Raw genomic sequence first — 23,511 nt, 5'->3', positions numbered from 1 at the left:
TGAGTTTATAGTAAATAAATTAAATTAAGCCAATAAGTTATTTATTTTGACGACCAATAATAAATTCCAAAATAATTTCATGTATTTTATGATATAATATACGAAAACTATATAAATTATCCCACGTGTTTGGTCTAGAAAATATACATGAAAAATTAACGTGCTTATTATGTCCTTGTGCCTTACCAGAAATACTTACATAGTACTCCCTTTGATATAACTTCTAGATTATATAGTTTAATGATGTCCACAGGTCATATACTTTTAAGATTAATAAAAAAAAAAAAAAATTATGAATCGTGATGACCAGCATGAACATATACGAATAGAAATTTTAATTATTTTGTCTTGCACTGTTTATCTGTCCATTGGTATTGATAGTTATTATATTAAATGTTAATATAGCGAAGTCTTAAGCATAAAGAAATAAGTTAAAAATTAACTTTACACAATTTATTATATTAAATGTCTACATAATGATTTCCCGTAAATACTAAAATTAACCCAAAAAAAAACATTAAAAGTAAAAAAACTTAGGCGTAGGAGAATTACCTATTAGTAATATAGATGGCTCAATGTAATGTCTATTGGTCCAGATATGCAACAATATTTTATCTGTGTAAATATTTTAGACCTCTTAATTTAAGACGTAAAATAAGATTTATTCTAGAATAATTTCTAACTCTTGTCGTAGATTTGTTTATGTCTAGGTATTTAAAATTTTAATCGATGTTAATATAATATTAAAATGTACAAACTATTCTATTATACAATACAACGCTATAGCTAAAATATAATTTATTACATTGATTATTCTCTGATCTACTTTTTCATTGTACTTACCCCGCTTGCAATTATTTTTAGTACATTATTTTATTAAACATATTCACAAGCTGTATTGTAAAACTTCTCAAAAACTAAATATATTATTATAAAAGTCATAATCGCATCTGTTAAATGTATCATAGGTTAGAAATTATTCATAATCGTTAATAAATGTCTTATTCAGGAATTTTTAAAGCCAGTCTTGTACGTGAATTTAAATAAAACTTAAAATTATAAGTATTTTTATTAAAGTGAACAAAAATACAGGTGTCATACTGAAACAGTTAAAATGTTTTGTTTCGATTTGGAATCAGAAGCAGGAAACCGTTTATATAAAAGAAATTAAACCATTATATTACGTCGCGTGCCAAACAGACAGTTCGGTCGAACAAATTACCATTCAATGTTGTATTATTGAAACAACCAACTAGTCTTTCAGAAGCACTCATCCAAATACAATAATTATACATAATGGTCATGATATGTATATTTTAGTGTCATTAAATGCCTTTATTAAATCTTATATTATCGGAAAATATTTTAACTAGTCTAATATACATTATATATTTCGAAAAAAATAACTAATCGAATATACTCAAACTGAATATTTTGTAGAATATAAATAGGCTTTTAGAATTTTGTAAATTTACTTTTTCTAAATTAACATTAGCTTGGACATGATTCATAATGCTTTCTTAAAATCTAAACAAACTTTGAAAATACACGGCCTTATATTTATAAATCTTTAACCATCGGAATGGTTGAGAAAAAAAAAAAAAAGATTTTATACAAAAAAAAAGTAGTCAATTTCAAACGAACGAAAATATTAAAATATAGTAATTATTTGCATACACGAGGAACTTATGTCACACGAATCATAATGGCCTAAATTAATATCTTATTCAGTCATTTGTTTAACAATTCTATTGCTTTAAAGTTTCAAAAATAGTTCATTCATGCAAGTTATACTAATCAGAGATATAATTCAAATTCTTAAATTTTAGCATTTCGAGTCCGAACTATAGTACACATAAACAAAACTTATCTAAAAAAAAAAATTACGATCAATTTATCAGTAACCTCTGTAGTTTTACATTAACTATGGACTACAATTTTAATAGAATTACTTTGAAAACCTAGACATGAATACTTATTATAGACAAATTCCGTTTATATCATTTACAAACTATTTGCTGATTGTATTTATAGTAGAGGTATTATATTTTACAAGTACATTAAAACAAAAACTCCCTCATAAAGGGTTTGACGAACTTCGGTCCTATTTGTCTGCTTAGATAGCGATCGATCAGATAATATGTTTGCTATAAATAGATATGTCGTTAAGATAAGTAACCTTAATTTTACTAGATAAAAATATTTCTAAGACTATAGTTCATATTTATTTATATAGACAGGAACGAGGGATTGAAAACAATATATTACTTTTGCATTTCTAAACAGACATTCAGACACACTGAATATTGAGTGCAGGTACCAGGCTAATATGATCGGTGAAGTCACTCGTTAACGCCGATAGGGATGGTAAGATGACGCTGATGCGCTGCCACTGCTCGATGTGCCGTGATGGCTGCGTTTCGACGATCTCTGGTAACCATCTCCGGAACCGCCCGTGTATTCGTAATCATCACCTACGCGTACATCTAAGTTAACATTCTGAATATTTATCCTAAGAGTCTCAGCAATGTTTTTAAGCTTATTACAATCGATAAGTTACTTGATTTTTGTTCCATAAAAATAAATAAAACACTTACCGCACCACGCACCGTTCTCCAAACACCAGAGAATTATAGACTGACATTGGCATATTATACTTATTGTTAATACTAATAAAAGCAAACGTGTTAATGATTACTGTTACTTAAAGATTTTATATCATGAATGATATTTACTAACTGAACTCTGCTCTACGTATTTCAAAACTATTTAAAATGACATATAAAGTTGACAATTGTCTAAATATTTATGAATGACTTATATACATACTCAAAATTATGTATATATTAAATATAAAAACAAACATTCTAAAGTTAATTAGCTGACGCTGATGATAAGTATAAGTTACCAATATCAAAGATGTGTTATACCCAAAAATCTAAATATCTTGTAATGTGTTAGAGATATTCCAAATAAAAATAAAGTTGACAACTGACTAGCTCTACTGTATAGATTCTAAGTATATTATATGCACGTTATTTTCGACTGTTCGTATGGACCTGATGCCGTAGCGGACATATCCGATATGTTACAGAAAGAGGGCTGTGGCGACACCATACCGGGGCAGAACATCATTGGGACCTGATGAGTTTTGATTTTTATAATATTTTTAACAATAGTTTATTTATTTATAAATCGGGAGTTATACTTTTATATTTGTCATTTAATGATTTCATTATTACAAATTGAATGACTACTTCTATTGATGAATTGATTGAGTTTTATACTATTTAAAGTTCGCTATACACCCATGAGCAAAATAAGTGTAGGTATATGTAGATTGCCACTAATGACAACGTGTTTCATTCTAGTCATGATAGATATATCTTAAAACCTGTGCCGGCGCTCCGATCGCATCATTCAGCGTCGGCATGTTGACGAACTTTGAACTTCCGGCTGTTACTCCATCTCCCTCTGCCAATCGTTAGTTAAAACTACTTTTTAAACTAAATTAAATCCATGTAAAATCATCATGAATTTTACCCTTTCGAATTTAATAACTTTTTAAAATGATTATATCTTTAAACTTACAAGAATACTTCACATTTGCGATAAAAAAAAAACATTCTGATAATTTTCATCTTATCATTAATATTGAATATTATTTGGTCGAATGTACATCGCAATTATAAAGATTCATATTTTTAGGAACAATAATTGGAAGATACAGATAGAGGTAAGAAATGAAAAAAATTAAGAATATTAGTAATATTGCAAATACTTTACCGCGTGAGTCATATGTTAGTGCATGTACAGAATAGTTGAGCAGTGTGGAATATTCAACATAATTAATTGAAACGGACCGATATCGTTTCTATGTTCATTGTCTTGTATTAGTAGTGTAAGACTATTATGAAACTCTAGGATCCGGGTGAATTTTGAATCGATATAAAAACAAAAATTATGATAACTTCTTCCTAGCCTAGGGGTGACTAATCTATGGGGTAGAGGGGCAACCATTAAAAATGCCAGATATATTTTGAAATTTTTGATTTCTTTTAATTATCTACGTTTTATAATGTCCTTAAAGTAGATATATATTTCATCATAAGATATCTCAAATATTTGCAGTGGTAATATTAATATTTTTTAAATTATTCAACCAGTAGTATTACTTAAACCATTAAGATAGAAGAAGCTTAATAATAGGAAACTACGACAAACTGTTTATTTTTTCATTACATTACAAACTACATACTTATGTTACCAGTTAAAACTAACTAATATATACCCAAAATACCTAATATGAATAATGCATAATTTCTACTTCGAAAAACCTTAAGTGTTATTATTTTCTGTGATAGCACTTCGAATCGTTACATCGAATGTTTTATCGCGTACAAGCTTCTCGTCTTAATATTTTAGTGCTTCGGTTAAAATTAATTATTAAAACCGTAATTAACTAATTATCATTAGGTAATCGTTAAAAAAGAAACAACAAGGACGCACGTGTAAGTCTATCATAATTTTCCTTTTTATATAATAGTCGCGAGCGCGCGCGCGCGGCGGCGCCGGGGCGGCGCGACGGCGCGGCGCGCGCGCGCTCGCTCGGGCCTTAGGGCTAGTGGTACATTACGAGTTACAACATTACGAGTTACAACAAATCTAGATAATAGTCTTACAATCGTAACATGCTTAATATGTGGCTCGGTCGCGGTCGCCGCTTCCAATTAATTACATTTTATACGAAATTAATACAGTATAAATACAGCGCCCCGTAGTGGAGCCGCATAAAGTAAAACTTATATATTGCCGTAAGTAACCATTACTTTAAATATTGTACATCAGTCGATAGTTCACCTAATAATTTTGTAATCTAATCGATCGAGAATTATGTACTTTATCCACTATAATGAAAAAAAAAAATATTTTAAAAAATAATCAACATCAAAATTTTAATTAAAACAGAAATAAATAACAACTTGCCCTAAGTTTTATAATAATTAATGTTATAATTAACTGTAAAGCCCGTGCAATTTATTTTACGATAGTGTGTTCAATAATTACATTTATAGTATATAAATCTAGTATAAATACGAGGATTTTATATTAATAATACCTGCATTGTTTTAAAAATAACTTTAGAACCGACTATAGTAAGAATCGACTGTTAGCTGCCGATGCCTTTGACTAAATGCAATTCTTTTAGACGAGTAGAAAATAAACTTAAAAAGAGTCCTGCTAATCTAACGTTAACACTAGGGGTCTCATATAATATAATTAGTCAATTACGATCATAAGTTTATTTATGCAAGCGCCCGCGCGGCACTACACAGACAAAACCGCGCGCGCGAGATATCATAATTATTATACCAAAATACACTTTTACACAAACATGTTACTACTTGAATAAACATACACATATAAAAAACCGCGTACACTATATTATATAAAGTAATACAAACAAGAGTCGAAAGGTTAACTACACAACAGTACTACAGTTAAGCCATGATTAAAATATTATTCCATAAACATTATTATTAAGATACAGTGTATATCTTATGTCGATATTACTCAGTGTAATATTAAAATGCAACTGATGCAAGTGCCCGAGATGAGCGCGCCGCGTCACGCCCGCGGAACACATTTGACAGACGAGCCTCTAACGAGTCTTACCGTATTGTATTTTGCTAACTATTTTTAATTAATAAATTCATCCAATATTTTATGCTCTTCTCCTATATAATAATAATTAAAAACCCATATAAATAGTCTCAATTGATTTCTCACAATAATTTGCACTAAGTTTAATGTTGAGTAAATCTAAAATTTCTAATACATATTATACTTTATTTAAATAAATTATACTCTTTATGTTACTTAGAAGATTGCCACGATGGTTAATTACAAACTAACTTCTTACAAATTGTTCCGAAGGTTTGTGAGTCCGGGTACCGAGCCCGTATCTAAAAGACACCTTAGTGCTAATTTAATATCACTGAAATTAACATAATATAAATCATCTCTATATTCACTTAACTTTTTGTAAGGCATCATTTCCTAACATTAAACAGACGTGAACAATGTCATCACTTCATCGGTGGTTGTATATTAAACCTACAGTAAGTAAATTAGAACCAAAATGCGGACACGACACGTCGCACAAGTCGCCGCCCGCGCCGGAGCGGGCGAGCGCGGGCGGCGCGGGCGAGCGCGGCCGCGGGGCGGAGCCACTCGCCCGCGGAGTGCGACGGTGCGACGGCGCAATGGGCAGCGGGTTACTGGTTAGTCGATCGACGATACAAATGCCAAGTAAAAGCGACTCGAACGTGCCGTCTAAGCGAACTTATAAAACAGGACTTACAGCGACAGTATATTAGGACGCGTATCGTTACTGAGGAATGAATCGAGACAAATTAAACCTAACTTACATAGGAACGATCAGGTAAGAGTAAAGGAGCGGTAAGAAACGGGCACAACTACACGTAACCTAGTAGTGGGCAAATAGGCACCGACATCATTTAGTAATTATTAATAATATTTCAATATATCGTTTTAAGGTACAAGTTTCAACTTCCTACATAATGATGTGTTTCAGTCGTGTGTAATATAATAGAGCTATAAGAAATGTACCAATATGCGCTTTAACTATGAACATCACAATGTAAGGCGTTTTTTCTATGATTTAGCATTAAATTTGGGACTCCGCACCTTTCGCCGGACCGCGTCACTTATAAACGCTTACGTCTCACATTACTCCTCATAGTCATAGATAAATTATACTTTACTTACGGTGCGATCTTAAATAACCCTATACTATCAAATTATGCATTCAATGTAATTATCAACAATTTTCCTATTAAAACATTTATAACAAATGTGACCGCGCGTGGCGCCGGCCGCGTATCTAGCATTAACTTAAAGGAACAGGTCGGGCCCGCGGCGCGCTCGCCGCCCCGCTCGCGATTACATTACTTAGCTTATCACTAAAATTTTAATCAGTCGATCGGTCAAATGATTGAGCGATATAGTACAGTAAAGGACTAACATTAAATTTAATCTAAAAATGTTACTTTAAATTATAACTCACTTTGTGAGGGAGCGGGCGAGCGCGAGGGGCCGCCACCGCCGTATAACCCCTATATAGCTTTTAAATATATTTGGCGATCACATAAATTAAAAACTTTAAAACTATGTGACGAGAGAATCGATTAAAATTATGTTTTACACACAAGTAAGTATATATATGTATGTACAAGAGTCCGCGCGAAGGGTGCGGAGGGCGCCGGCGAGGCCGACTGCTCTATATCCTAAATGCTTGAGCTTTATCACTTAACAAATACGTTATCGTTTGCTCGTTATAACAATTTGGCAGGTAAAAATTCATTAAAGTATAAGTTCCATATAAACTTAAAATTGCGATAAAAAACTAAAATCCATATAAGAAAATAATTATAATTACGAATAATATTTATACAGAATTGCTCCCCTTTTTTTAACAACGGGAAATTAAAAATATTAAAATCACGTTCAGTCATACTTTGCTTTGTTAAATATTAACACATAATTATTTCATTACATCCCTACCATTTTCCTAAGTCTAGTGGGTGGTAAATAACCAAAATTCTAATATTAAACATACATATCGATATATATACCAAATATTTATACAAGTCATTAGCTTAAGTTAAGTTGTTTAGGTAATTTTCCCTAAATTGGCCTTGTTTTAACATTGTGTCTGTCAATTGTGCGCGGAGCGTTCGTGGCGCTTACATCTACACTTCGTAACATCACCACTACACGAAATAGCGAGATCCCATCGATACATTACGTGGTGTTATTAAAAGAAATCATTTTATAAACGCGAAAAGATAATTCTTTGACGCTATCAAAGTACGAAGTAAAATAAAACGTTAAAAGGAGCCCACATCCAAAATAGAATAATAAAAAGATAAAGAAACTTTTGTGTACAGAGATGTACACGCACACCTCGGCGTGCTTCGGACACGGAGCCGCGAGACTCAGGGAGGGAAAACAAGAACAACTTCCTGCTACCTAACGCTTCCTTTGTAAACACATCTGAACGATCATTGTCATTATCTAAATTTAGTTTAATTACAATTAATTTGATTACGACTAAAATTAAAGTACGCGTGTGGGTTTGTGTTAATGCAGTCGTTGGATTTTTTTTTAAAATTACTTCTTAAAAATTGGGTACGTTTTAACACGTTACTAAAGTTATCAATCATCATTATTTTAATATTATATTGCATTGTTATAAAATTTAACTTCTTATATTTCATTTCATTCGAGTTTCGTAACTAACAGGCAACATGATTTTATTTTTATTTTTTTCAAACTACAATAAAGTATATTTATCGTCAAAAAGTGCTAAGCAGTCATCGAAAGTATCTATAAAAACGAACATCCCGTGTCATATAAAATCTACGATCGTGGGTCGAGCTTGTCGGTCCATAATCTGGTACAGTGTCGCTAGTGTTGAAAATCGATCTGTCGTGTTTTACCGTCCGTTTCGGCACTCTCGCGTTACCAATCGCACCAGATAGATCGTCTGAACATTACGGATCGTTAACTGTCGTTGTCAGAAGTGGTGCGCGCGGTGCGCGGTGGCGCGCGGAGGTGCGAGACGGGCGGCGGGAGGGCGAGGGGCGTGCGTGTGGGGAGGCGGGCGAGGCGCGCACTAGGCGGCGGGCCACTCCTTGTTAAACTCGTTGGCGGTGAAGTGTTTGGGCGCGTGGTGCGGGTGCGGGTGCACACCTGGCGGCTGCGCGGCGCCCGAGTGGTACTCGCCGCCCGCGCCGTAGCGCGACCCGCCGCCGCCGTACGACGAGCCCTAGCCAGTCCCGCACACGTTAGCGGACCCCGCCGTCTATACCCCGTCTAGTATCGCTAGGATTGTCGACTAGTCCCGGACGCATCGCATCGGAAATGTAATGTCCGAAGTAAAAGAAGATTCGATAGTGCACAAGTTCAAATTTAATTGTTATGTAGATTAAAAATAAAAATATTAAAAAAAAAACATATTTTATTGGAAGTTGCGATTCGATAAAATATCGAACTGTTGACAATCCTACAAATCTCCCCACTCGCGCGACACTACCCCTTCGGATTTACATGATACCCCCTTGTATTTTACAATTGAATTTGTAATATTTCACTGCCGAGATACTAGACGAAGTATACAAGGCAGGACGTCCGGTTAAAGGTCGTCGGATTAAATATTGGACCGTTAGCGCAAAGGGGCCTATTCAAAATAACCGTTACGCAGTGGCCTCAAAATGATTATGAGTTGTAAAGCTTTATCTACAGATAATTGTATTAAACAGAAACAATAATATACCAGCTTAAATTGATTACATTCTATTGAATTAGGCCACTTGCGTTGACAATCTAATGTACGAGTATGTATTAAGTGATAATTCGTCTAATTATCGCTTAAAAAATCAAAAAAGATTTTAATAGATTTTTAATATTTAGATATTTTTTTATTTGTAGAAATAATTACGAGCTAATAATAAGACGAAAAATCATGATTACGGTGCGCTTGACGTGTCGCGCTAACGCCTACAAAACTTCACGCCACCATTCTGATTGAGACTTTCGCCTATTACGGTTAATGTAAGGAGTATAAAAATAGAAATTTATCAAACACAAACAAAACTATGGCTTTAGCGTCGACACGTCATGCGCCATCATGGGGCGCTCAATGTGGATTCGGATAATATTTTTTCTACTTGGAAGTGACCAATGAGTTGAGAGCATGTCGTTGGCCACATTCAGCGCCGTCCATGATGATTCAGAACAGTTTTGCATATATGCTCTCTGATTACAATTAACAGAAGTTCGAATTTCATCTCTGAACACTTAAAGTACAGCTCTTAATATTATTTATCGTTAAAATTATCTATTAATGAACCTGTAACAATATGAAAAAATCCAAATTTTACTAATTTGTACTTTAAATGCCAATTTTACAAGTATTGAGATGAAACAAAGCGATTTAATCATCTCGCACGTCTACAAAAAATGCATTATGAACAATAAATGGATCTAAAGGTAAGCTTAAAATCTAGTGCGGTGCGATGCCTTTAAGGTGAGCCCGCGTAATCGTCGCATGACCGAACCGTCCATAGTGAGAAATCCCCAGAGTTTCGCGACATACCCTCATCCGAACCCACCCATATCTCTAATTGTCTTTGTGGAGGAGCCACTCTTGTGGGCCCTGATCGACCAACTGGAAAAGAAGAATTACAGACATAAAGTCCCACTCGCCACAATGCTCCAACCTGGATCTTTAGCGGATTATGTAAGTAGCAGAGCGTGAAGATGGATCGGGCGAAAGCGTGTGAATTATCCCCGAGGGCGATGACGTTAGGAGCGGGAAGGGGAATGGGAGAGGGCGGGTCGTGGTGATGAGAGACCTTCAGCGAAACTTTATTACAACATTAATCTTCTTGATTTTTCACTATGGATAGCGGTGCGACTCTGAACTGGCGCTTCGATAGCGGCTCGCATCAGAGGACCGCATCATATAGACAATACGAACCGCAGCATAGCCTCGGAAAATCAAAAAGACATCGCACATTTCGTCTGCCACTGAAAGCATGCAGTAGTGGGTGTCGATGTCTCCGATGTATGCGTTACGAATAAAGCGCCGAGATATTGGAACACAGCACACGGATGCAGGAGAGGCAAACTATGGGGCTCTATATTATATTCATGCTGCATTATTGCCTCAGTCTCAGGTTTGTTTGCATTCAAAGACGAACAATGTTTTCGCTGAATTTCGCTCGTTCACCGTTGTGATTCATCTCCATCGCGCATTCATTCATGAATCGCAAACAAACTGGCAAGTACAACCAAATTGAACTTTGCTAGTGAATCAGTCGTGTAGACGTTCATTCGTTAAACCTTCCTTTCATTCATTAGGGTTTGTTGTAATCGAACTAATATCAGGTAAATCAAGTAATCCAGTCATGCAATCACCGGTACATACCGAATAACCACTTCAAACAAGTTTGGAGATGGATGCAGGATAAAATAAAGAAAAAGCGGGGGATAATCGGATTGTGGGTAGGATGCAAGCCCCGAGGGTACGAGCAAATAACACTATTAATTATCTATAAAATCAACTTGGCTGTACTTTTTGTTTATAAACTGATGATAAACAGTTTAAACAAATCTTTTGCTATATCGAGAACACATTTAGAAATACTAAGCAACAAATCAATTGATAAAATTTCGAGATATAGCTTTTTTCAAAGAAATTGTTTGCGAATAAAATACCGAAAAGAAACAAGTCGATATAGAATATAATTTTATCCAGTGAAAATTATTGAATAAACCAAGTTTCGATCCAGTATTTTTGTACTTGCATACGAACATAAATGGACATAAATATAGATCGCCTTAAAATTTACAAGCAGTTACGTCGTATATGCATTGAGAGCACCGTGACCCACTTACAAGTATCGTGTGGAAACAATAATTATAAATGAATTATCAATTGATCTTGTTTCAAACACGTTACCTTTTAATGAGAGGCAAAATAATTTCCAAATGTACTTGTAATTTCATATCGAATACTCTATTATAAATATAACTCAACAGTGAGGTGAGAAAAATGAAAATATGACATGAAATATTTGTAAAGTTGGAAATGCACTAGATGATAATGAAAAGCATGATAGCAATTTAAAGATAATTAAATACATTTTGTATTTATAGCATTAACCACTTTGTAATCAATTTTACAAAATGTATTTAATAATATGTAATTCTATACTAAAAAAAAAACCATTACCCGAATGCTTCATAGAAACAAAGACAACCTAGGCAAAAACCATTTTAGCAAGGGTTAAAAAAATAAAATAAACTAACTAAGACAAAGGATATAATGGTTCATGCCAGGCTAACTATGAATAAAATTAATTGTAATATCATTTTTGTCTTAAATATTTAAAGCAATATAAAAATCTAAATGATCTTACAATTGTATGTTGTGGATTTCTTATAATCTTCTTTTAAAGGATCAGTAACTGATTAAATTGAATTAATTTAAAATTGTTAAAATTGAATAGGAATATGACAAATTGTCGTTTATTTTTTAATGACTGATCCTTAAAATCATTTCATTTGCGAATAATAATATTTAACCATTTACAAGCTTAAGCTCATCAAATTGGAATTTAATAGTTTTTATACAATTATCGCAAAAGAAATCAGACCATATTCATTTTTTAGGTGATACCACCTTAATTTAATACAACACATATTTGAAATTCAAACTACCAAAGCACATTAATAAAAGTGGTATAACCAAAAATGTATTTTATTGAAATTGGTGTCGTAATCAGAAATAATAATATATTAAGTTTTTAATTCAAATAATTACAGGACGTCGGCCTGTCGGAGATTTAATGATAAAATGAACCTGCTTACGTCACCAAAACGCGTCTGTACGCGTGCGACTACGTAACAACGTACATGTGCACTGAGTACATAAGCGACGGCACGTTTCATCGAATCTGCTATTAAAAAAAATACTCCACAACGAGTCACATTAAACGTGTGCTTTATATTTTTTTATATCGGTAAGATTTAATCGAAACCAGTCGAAACGTTCATAATGACAGATTCGGTGGAGTACACCGGTCGCTGGTCGTGTGCGTGCGGTACCTGGTCCTGCTGGTAGGCGGGCGGGTACTGCTGGTAGGTGGAGTAGTCCGCGGAGGAGGACTTGGACAGCGCGGCGGAGGACAGCGCGCCCGCCAGCGCCGGCGCCGCGCCGCCCGCCGCGCCGCCGCCGCCGCGCCCGTACATCTCGCCGCCCTCCGACAGCGGCACGTACGAGCCTGCGCACACACCCGCGTTAGACATGCTCGCTGCCCGCTAACTTAAGATTAATGCTAAAGAACAAGTTTGATAATTTTTGCCACTAGTTGTTTCGCAATAACGACAGTTCTGTCCTACGAGTGAATGATGTCACGTTTACTCACCAGAGCCAGTGGAGTTGGAGTTTTGGGGCATGCTCCAGTTGGTCCAGCTGCCTCCGGCGGAAGCGCCCGCGGGAGCGGAGCTGTAGTTTGCTGTTAAACAAACAATCATTTATTTTTTCTCTTTTTTCTGGCTTCGTCGGAAATAAACGTGTAACGTTGTGTACGTGTTACATCGAAACGTATCGCTCGTATGACCATTACGTTAGCGTGCCACTACTTCCTAAAACTTACTTGGAAACGAATCGTACGAACGTCGACGATCAATCGCGTGGGACGTCACTTAGAGCGTCAGGAGCAACATAGGTCTCTCATCAGAGAATTATCAAACTTGTTCTTTTCGAAAGGCGATATAGAAGTATATAAAAGTTCCGCGTACCGTAGCTGCCGTATCCCTGCGCGGGCGGCTGCGCGTGCTGCGTGTAGTTGTTGGTGGCGGGCCAGGCGGGCGCGTGCGGCGGCGCCTGCGGGGCGGGCGGCGCGCCCCAGCCCTGGTAGTTGCCGGGCCCGCCCGCGCCGCCGGCCGCGCCGTAGCCCGCGTACGACGTCTGCCCGGCCGACGTGCCCCAGCCCTGGTACCTGTCCACGACACGTGCACGTCTTAGCATACTGACTGCGTGAGGAACCGACACGTTTCGACTCAGAGAGGAGGCGTCTGTGCGGAAACTAGGAATCATTATTGAAGTACCCATAGTGGCTAACTGAATCGTTTTGTATTTTTTTTTTTTCAAAAATTATTTTAATTTGGTCATCCTGAGTGTAGAAATTAACAATTACATACATATGTTTTTCTTAAGGATTTTTTATCTTCAAATGTCAGTAATCAAAAGGATGCATCGGTGTAAACCTCTACATTATAATAGCACATACTTAAATAAAATATATCTGTTGCAAATTTTGTAGACTCACTTGCCCATTTGAGACAACAAGTATATGCTGATTTGCTTTCAATTTTCCACAAACATCTGAACGCACCTACAACAGTTTAAGCTGAAGGCACTGCCTGGATGTGGATTTGGTAATGCGTGATTGTTAGTTACCCTTGCATGATATTGGGACCAGCCATGGGCATGTTGATGGGCGGGCCTCCCATCTGTCCGTTGTGCCCCTGAATGATGTTCATGGGCGCGGCCTGCGGCGGCCCCCACTGGCCGGCGGCGGGCGCGTCCCCGGGCGCTCCGCCCATGCCCCCGCCGCCCATGCCACCGCCGCCTGAGCCCAGCTTACCGGACCCGTCGCGTGGCTCCGCACGCTTGATCTCCACCTGATTACGGGATAAAAATCATATTATCTTATAGCAAACCGATTATTTTCATTTTTTCATAAAACTATAAAATCATTGTTAAAATATATGAACGATTGCCTACAAAAACGGACTAGTGTTTTTGAGAGCAGATTCAAAATGTATGTGCACCTAATCTAACTCTAAACTAACATATATTTTAGTAAACAACGGTGCATTCTGAATTACACTCCAAAATAACAGTAGTGTGACAGTCAAGCGAGTTAATTTACTGTATACTTAGACTGTTAGGGAATTACAAACTATAAATTACAAAAAAAATGTGGCAAATTATTATACACACATGCTCATAAAAGCAAAGCAGAATATGCAAATTTGCTTTTTTCTGTCCCACAAACATTGGAATGTTCCAACCAAACGATAATTAGAAGAAACTGCCTGAATGTGGATCACGAAGAGATGAAATATTCGTTGTTTATTTTTTCGAATAATATAGTAAGCAATAATGAAAAGTTAAACAACTAAAATTATAATAATGTTGTACAATATGATTAAGGGTAAATTACTTGTTTCCCGTTGAGGTTGATGAAGTGTTCCTGGGTCACTCTTTCCACGGAGATCTCGTCTTCAAACGACAGGAATCCAAAGCCTGAAAAGTTGATACATTGTAAACCTACACTTTTCTGATTAACTATTATATTATTGCATATACTAAAATAAATATATCTGTTGCAAACTTTGTAGACTCACTTGCCCATTTGAGGCAACAAGTATATGCTGATTTGCATTTACTTTTCCACAAACATCTGAACGCACCTACAACAGGTTAAGCTGAAGGCACTGCCTGGATGTGGAGTGTTAATTTTATTTTTATAATCTTGTCATTGTAGGTTTGGTTTTTCTCGTTAAGTTGCATTGGCTATATTTTTCTGTCATTCAGGTAAAATAAAAATAAAAATTGCTTTTTATAGCTGTGGTAATGTTCTGGTAAGAAGTGTAAATGTTAAAAATATAGCACATGACGATACAATTAGATCTATGATTTTGATATAGAAACTTAATAGATTATCACTTGTTTATATTTTTAAAATTAGTACTAAAAAGAAATCTTACCTCGAGACTTCTTTTTCTCCTGGTCATACATAATGACGACTTCCATGACTTTCCCATAACGACCGAAAAACACACGCAGGTCGGTTTCAGTGATGTTAGAAGGCAGACCGCCGAGGAATACCTTAGGGTAGCCACCGCCCCGTTTTGGTTTTTGCAAAGTTCGGGGATTGCACGGCTTTGGATCGATTGTTCTAGAACAATGAAAATTTGGTGTTTCAAAATGCTTGTTTGTGTAAGCTTTTTAGCGTTCATACATTAATTACGAAAATATCATACAATATTAACTAAAATATATAACTGATAATATCATATTAAATTGATATTTTTTCCAATAATTTTAATATTTGATTAATTTTACGACCTAACATTTGTCGTAAGGAATCGTAATCCTAAAGTTAACTTAAAATGTAATTTCTTTACAGGTAATCCGTAATGGGTACTTTTATAATCGCTACCTGCGGCGTAAAAGTTTTCTTTGTTGGACGGAACAACTTTTGAACATTACATTTTTTTTTTAAAATGTATATTTGAGAAGACTAAAAATAGAATATTATTTTGTTTTTCACAGCCCGAAGCGCTTGGGTAGTATTCCTTGCATTTTAAGACTTATAAAAATTTATGATTAGTTAAGAGGTTCACTTCAATTAATAATTACTTGACCTTGTTATAAAAACATTAATAGGTAAGTATTGTACAGAAACACACGTTCACAACATGTATACTTTATTTTTACGTACTTCCAGGAAATATTAGCTAATTATAAGTTAATATTTATTTGCGACTTATTTCGAAATTCGTAATATTTGCTTCAGAAGTTCTGAAGAGAAACATATGTTCCCTTTTAAGTTTCTCAAATCACATAATAACCATATCGAGGCATATTATTATAAACTAATCGATGTATAATATTATTAATAGTTTAATATATGACTCGTTCAGCAACAATAAAACATACGATTTATTTTTGTAACATTATAAGGTCTTAAGAGAGGCAACTTTCCCATTCTGAAATTACTTTCACTAGCATGATCTCTTTTAGAGAAGGCTTGGAAGTTGGAATGCAACTAACATTTACAATATCCCTTTACAAATGCAATATCAGCTCAATATGTAAATGTTGTGGAACGAGGAGTGTTCTTGAAATGGAAGTAAACAATATGCGATATTTTGGTTTATTAAATAAATATAACATGATACGCTTATGGAAATGTATGATTAATTGGAAATGTTTTAATTACTTTGTTGGTTATTTCATTAAAGATGTACAGCGTGTAGTTTAATTAGCAGTTTTGATTTTTGTGTGTGTGCATGGGCAAAGATTACTGATCATTAATACAAAAAATTAAAAAACATTTTGGATCAACAAATCCTTACACAATAATATAATGAAAATAGTGTTTACTTTTGATAAAATTCACTAATATAAAACATTTAACTAAAAAAAATACTATCGATTAGTCGTTGTCACAAAATGTGACGATATCAAAATTTATAATAAATGCTAATGTAGCAAACTTTGTAAACTATATTGCTTAAGATAGCAACAAGCATATGCTTAGTTTGCATTTAATTTTCCACAAACATCTGAACGTGCCTACAACATGCATAGTTGAAGGTACTGCCTGGATGTGGCAATTTATACTATTGAAATATATTTCTTTTGTTATTATATGCATACGTAGAATATCATGTAACGAAAGTGTTATTTGGTATATGCTGGTTGCGATTCGAATTTCCGTGAACCGATTTCGATAGAAAATATTTACTGCCAAATGCCGTTATTTGAAATATTTATTGAAAAGCGAGTAGGTGTAGACAGTGGGACAGTCCGATACAATTCAAAACACACACATTAAACTTGTGCAGGTGCAGGTTTCGTACCACCACCATTCCGTTGTTTTAATAATTAAAGTATGTGTTTGGAATTACAAATATTAATATTTAATTTGAATACATACATCAAAAAAAATATTGACTTTATTATGTTACACGTACATTTGCACATGTGGTTAATATAAGTATACAATTTTGCGTTAAATGTAAGCGTTGTTTGCCAACAACCGGGTCACATTATACGCACGACAGTGTTACTCGCTCGTTACAAAGCAACAGCTATTGTTAGATATTTGCATTAAGGTAATCTATATTTAATGCAACGTTAAACTAAATAAGTCAAATTAGTTTCGGTATAACGGTAATATCGGTCTATTCTAATATTCGAAATGTTATCGTAAGTTCGAAAATTAAAAAGGAAAAAGTTTCAGACACTTTTTTTAAGATAATCATGGTCAGCTTTATTCATTATCTTACGATAAAAGACATAATATAATATTGGAATATTTATTATGTAATAGTGATATATATTTTATATTCATTTCATGTGTATTATTATTTATAGCATAAACTCGTGTGTAAATCTATTACTGAACCACCTACCACCGATTCCATATATAATTTTCTTTTTTTGTCTGGAAAAAATGCTAGGTAATTGCCATAAAACTCGTTTATATTATACCATAAATAATTTATTATAACCATTAAGCACGTTGCTGTAATATATTTATATGGAGTTTTATACAGTACGAATAAAAAAATTAAATTGTTTATAGTATTTGTGCGCAAACGAGGAAAACCTATTATATGACCATCGAAAGACTATTTTTACTAATTGATTTGATTCAAGCAAGAACATTGCGGCGAGATTTAAGTTATCGTGTAGCTGAGTGTCTCTTGGGTGCACTAAGGTTTATTTCTTTAAATTAGGTCAATTATATGTAACGTGCTTAAAGAATATTACCCATATTTTCCATATCAATCAGTAAACGCTTAATACTATTATTTTAATGGATACCTCATGTGTATACTTGTCGCCCGTCTCCACGACGTTCAGGTGAATAAGATTGAACTGTTTTAGGATCATGACGCCTACAAAATTAAACGAACACCATATTAACTAATAACACGGAACGTAAACATTATTTATATAAGTTATTTTGATACGGGAATCGTAATATTAATGTTAACAGACTTGTGTATGCGTTCTAAATTCGAATAGATATGATTATCAATACAACTTTAAAGGTAAAATATTCAAACTGGTTTGACAGTTAATACAGTATTGATTATTTGACGAAAATAAAGACTTTTAAATTCCAAACATGCCGGCTGGATCTTAAATAAGCTTGGTATGTTTTATGATTCATTCGTTATCAACAACAAGCTTTGCAGAAATTTATTGTACAATTTTAACTTAACTTATATCGAATGCCACGACAGATTCAAATCATGAAATAATTGGAATAAGCTTGGTTAACAGAGGAATATAATGAAGATATAACAATTATTATATCAGCTAAAAAAAAATATTGTCTTGTACTCGCGATAGACATATGGAAATTTTGAAAACATTGTCAGGAAAATAATATAATTCATCGTAATTAAAATACACATTGTTTACATCCTGTTAAAAATAATAATTATCGTTGTATAATAATATATCTAAATTTTTATTTTAGATTGTATGAAAATAAAAAACACGATCGTGTTTAAAAGCGTTTGAAAGCGTTCCCTTTTTTTAGAAAAGCATTATTCATTTTAAATACAACATATGACCAATTATAGTTTATAAGGACGCAGTTTTATTTCTGTTCGGATAAGATGTAATTTGTGGTAGAGCTTTGTGCTACCGCCAAACAGCTACTTATGGTTCCGGTTTATACGGTGAGTGATCCAGTGTAACTACAGGCACAAGGGATACAACATCCTAGTTTCCACGGCCGTTGACGCAATGGTGATGAAAAGAATGGTTAATATATCTTACAACGCCAATGTCTATGGGAAATGGTTATCACTTATCAGATGGCGCCTTTGCTCGTCCGCGTACTTGTATCAAAAGAAGAAAAAAAGCGCTAGGTAAGTATCATGTACTTTTTGGAAATAGATAATTAAATTTTTTATTTTATATGTACACTGTTCTTCTTGTAAAGTAATTCCGCCCAGTTCAACGCCGGTATAAATTGGTACGATTATTATTTTCCACGATTTAAATAAATAATATAATTATACTTTTCGTCCGCCACCGCACGCCCATTTTCTCGTGCATTTTTTAACAACACTTTAATCCATTCAGTTCTGCGCACGCCGTTCTCTGTGACTTGTTTTCACGTTCAGGTGACGCACATGTGATTTTAAATAAATTCGTGTTTTATAAATGCTGTAAACGCCGATAGGCGTGTTATTTTATGTTCACAAGGTGTGGCGCACGCCGATCGACGTTTGAGTTACAAACACCCCGCATCTTTCTAATAAAGGTAACCAACCACATGTAATGGATTAATATCCAACTATGACGGTCCAAATAGCGAAATTATGTTTTTATGGATATGTGAAAGGTGGCTGTTACTTATCTGTAAAATATTTTCTCGTAGCATTTTCTGTTCACTCTTCATAGCTTTACAGATGTAGATTAAATTAGCCCTTTTTACAAATCAATTACAGGTCGCTTTAAAACGCCCGGAAGATGATTTTATGTCTATGTTGACAAATAAGCTCATCCAAAAATAATAAATTTCATTATAATCACATTGATTATTTTTAAAATAGAAATACGAAGTCCACCAAAAAAACTAAAAGAATTATAAGGTAATGTTCCATATTATTGGGATTGACTTTATACAAAAAATATACTTACCTATCAGTATGGTATTTAACAATAAAAATAAATATTACTTTCGAGTTGAAGACTTCTAAGAGAATATTAGAGTACCTATATATCTTATTTCCATTTATGAAACATAAGCATGCTCTTAACTAAGTCTTGACAAATATAATTTGAAGTATATTTTTACAGAATACCGTTACAACGCCAAATTTAAAACCTAAGCCTATTAACAAAAAATATAGATTTAAAACAAAAATTTACTAACCTGCCATCCAACTGATGGGGTCCATTCTGCAGAACGACGTTAACCAAAGCTGGTTCAGCGAACGTAACGAAGCCGAAACCCCTCGAGCGACCCGACTCGCTGTTCTTCATCACGACGCAGTCGATGACGTCGCCATAACGGGAGAAATACCGCTGCAAGTTCTCTTGGGACGTTTCCCATGACAGACCCCCCACAAACAGTTTTCTGTATACAAATAAAAATTACATGTTACTGATTATAACAAAATAATATTTAATCATTCTGAATACCAATGTTTCAATCCTTCAAGTTTTATTTTATTAAACTTGATAACAAAATACAACTGAATAATATGAAATGATAAGATATAAAAATGTTAAGCATATTTTGCACGAAATTAACCATTGAAAACATTATTCTTATTTGTGTGGTACTTTTAATCTTAACTTTGTTATTTTAATAACCTCAGTAAAGTCTAACTAAAACTTAATTTAATAATTAATGTTGATGATCTTTAAAAACCTTCAGTATTTTTAGTACCTTTTGAAGGACATTTTTTTATTATAACAATGTCAAATTCAGTAGGTTAATTGTTAACAATTTGCATGAGATTTCATTTAGTGTATACAATTTTAGTCTTATTTAATCATCTAAATAATAATCCACACTATTTTACATATTTTTATTTATTAACATAAACATTTATGACATAAGGAGTTATATTGTAGCCAGTCATATTCAGTTGAAAGTAAAATGTGAGTATCTAAAGTTATCGGATACACCAGTTACATACAGCATGGAATTACTTTTTAGATCAGATAATTAATGTAACTGTGTAATATAAAATTTGTTTTTAGTGTGTAGCATATGTTATCTCTATAAGTACAAAAAATAGAAGACAAAATGGGCCACACAAATGTAGTGAGTAGTAGGTGTGCAGTACACCCAGACTGACATTAGAAAGACCATAAATTAATCAAGGAAATGAAACATTGAGATCTAAGACGTTATTCCCTGTGGAATAACATTGGCTCATTCTCTCTTCTCATAAAACTTATACTTAAATTAATGTGTAGGTTCTACTTAGCCAGATGGACTTCTACAAGACTCTACCACTAATATGCTGTTGTAAAACATATTTAAACTACAGTGTATCATTTGCCTTATTTTAATAACAAGCATTTTTAATAATACCAAATGATTTTTCTGTTTAGTTCATATTCATTTTATCGTTTTCTTTACTAATATGGTTCATGTTTAAACAAATTGAAGCATTAAGGAAAACTTTACCATTTAACCTCAACATATTTATAGTGCCTCTATATATGTTTCAACCTCAAAAAATGATTACTGGTAAATTCTTTAGAATATGTATATTTTAATTAAAATAAATAACTAGATGTATAATTTTATTTTTTATTTTTATTTGACCTACATAATTGGTCATTGGGTATTATCTCTTCAATGTACAAACACTAGGTATAACTCAGATAAGAGACCACTTTCAGTACAAAGTAATATCTTATTTCAACTTTAAAAATAATAAATACTCAAGTAAAGCATTCATTTTATTTAATAAATCGTTCAAAAATTCAAGTCATTTATCATTGATTAAAAATATCATGGACACAAAGTCTTTTCGATACAACATGTGCAGTGAAAGTACCATTCACTTACAAGATGAAGTTAATAAAATTCTCATGATACTTTTTGACTGACTCTTCACTATAAGTGTAAAAGTTTTGAAATTGGATAGTTATGTTACAACTATTTTTATAGGTTATATTTAATAACAGTTGAATTTGCCTTATATAAAAAATAGTTGATAACAAAAAGTAATGTCGAAAAGTTGAATGCCACGATTGCGTCAATTGAGTTCATATATTGTAGGGCGCCGACGCGTCAATGACTACCGATAAAACATCTCACAACTAAAAGAATTTGACTCGAAATAAACACATGCAGAAGACTTAACCATATGCGAAATTGGGAAAAATCGTATCGGCAAAACTAACCGTATGCAAATGAATCAGCATGTTTTAGTATATTCGCTCACAAGATTGAGCTACGCGGCATTTTCAACGCCGTTCTATTAACCTCATTAACAAGTCCAAAAACCACATTAATGTAAATTATACGAATTTTAAGTAAAATTGTACGCAATTAATTTTACATTACTACAAAGTACTGATAAGAGAAAGCCACAATTAGTCACATTAAGGTTAATATTACATATTGCGACGTTTCCGCATACTTTATTTTTTTAAGAGAAGATTATATAAACAAGTGTATGCAAATAATTACTGATTATAAGTATATATCGCTAAAATATGGCATTAGGTACAATGGGAAAGTAAAGCTGCCATGATCGGCACACGCAAGTCGCACGGCAAGGCTTGGGGTCGGTGGCCGCTCGCCGGTAAAAGGCTAATTAAGCGTACTGAACTGTTACCATGTCTGCCATGCGAATATTACAAGTGATCCTAGAACCATCATTAAAACAGTTTTCAAATAAAATGAAAATCAACTCATAAAAGCAACTACACAGTCTTGATGGCAAGTCGTGAAATGCGACACACCAAGCGAACATGCAGTTTGACCTATTATAGTTAAGACACTTAAAACAGACCTGGTGTTTACCAAAATTAATTAAAATGTACATACCCCTTCTCATCATCGTCCATGTCTGGATTCATACGCATAACTTATTACTAATTAAAAATAATGGTTGGCACCGGTAAGACACCCAAACCACACAAGCACAGACCCACACGAATGATTATGGCGGACCAACCACATCCGCTTTCTCAAATAAGTCATGGAAGAAGGAAATAGTCAAATGACGATCTGTAATAAAAAATATTACTAGTATTGAATAGGTGAAAAATATATTATTCAAAAATGATATAAAATATTTCTCTAAATTAACACCATATTTTTTTCCTTTATAAGTTATATTAAAGTTTTAAAAGTTCTTAAAACATTTTTAGTTTACATTTTTTAATACAAAATGGCAACGGAACAATGTTACCATGTAAAAAGTAATTTCAATAATAAAATATAGATTCTTAGAAATTAAAGGTTAAAATAAAATACAAACATTAAAAAAAATCAAAATTACATTTCTATTTTAATGTTGGTGATAAGATTTTATACATTCGCGTTTGTAAAATATTTATGAATATTAATTTGAATCTCAATAAACTATTTAAGTTTTAATCTTATCGGTTATCTT

At 33.7% G+C, this 23,511-nt stretch overlaps 1 protein-coding gene across 5 annotated transcripts; it reads right to left on the bottom strand.

Annotated features, from left to right (window-relative positions):
* Window positions 1-516: 516 nt before the first annotated feature.
* On the bottom strand, window positions 517-23,072 carry LOC125067824 (heterogeneous nuclear ribonucleoprotein 27C). 5 transcript variants are annotated; one of them, XM_047676612.1, is made up of 10 exons: window positions 22,941-23,072; window positions 20,298-20,501; window positions 15,373-15,563; window positions 14,826-14,908; window positions 14,057-14,280; window positions 13,396-13,595; window positions 13,020-13,109; window positions 12,700-12,875; window positions 8,779-8,854; window positions 517-2,474 (listed from the first exon to the last, which is right to left on the bottom strand). In XM_047676612.1, exons 1-10 carry the CDS (start codon window positions 22,976-22,978, stop codon window positions 2,350-2,352), a joined length of 1,407 nt encoding a protein of 468 aa, XP_047532568.1. In that variant the 5' UTR covers window positions 22,979-23,072; the 3' UTR covers window positions 517-2,349. The 5 variants fall into 5 exon arrangements, with proteins under 5 accessions (XP_047532568.1, XP_047532570.1, XP_047532569.1 ...); XM_047676614.1 differs by lacking the exon at window positions 8,779-8,854; XM_047676613.1 differs by lacking the exon at window positions 517-2,474 and having other exon boundaries at window positions 3,721-8,854.
* Window positions 23,073-23,511: the final 439 nt, after the last annotated feature.

Source organism: Vanessa atalanta, chromosome 12 (assembly GCF_905147765.1).
Source record: "Vanessa atalanta chromosome 12, ilVanAtal1.2, whole genome shotgun sequence".
Taxonomy (NCBI): Eukaryota; Metazoa; Arthropoda; class Insecta; order Lepidoptera; family Nymphalidae; genus Vanessa; species Vanessa atalanta.
The sequence above is the reverse complement of the archived record's forward strand: the minus strand, read 5'-3'. Positions and strand labels throughout refer to the sequence as shown.

Excerpts from the sequence above, each read along its gene's own strand:
- LOC125067824 (XM_047676612.1), bottom strand. The coding sequence starts at position 22,978 with ATGCGTATGAATCCAGACATGGACGATGATGAGAAGGG. Across the intron at positions 14,909-15,372 it reads GGAGAAAAAGAAGTCTCGAG|GCTTTGGATTCCTGTCGTTT; the intron begins GTAAGATTTCTT and ends TCAACTTTTCAG. Across the intron at positions 13,596-14,056 it reads GGTCCCAATATCATGCAAGG|GTACCAGGGCTGGGGCACGT; the intron begins GTAACTAACAAT and ends TGTCGTGGACAG.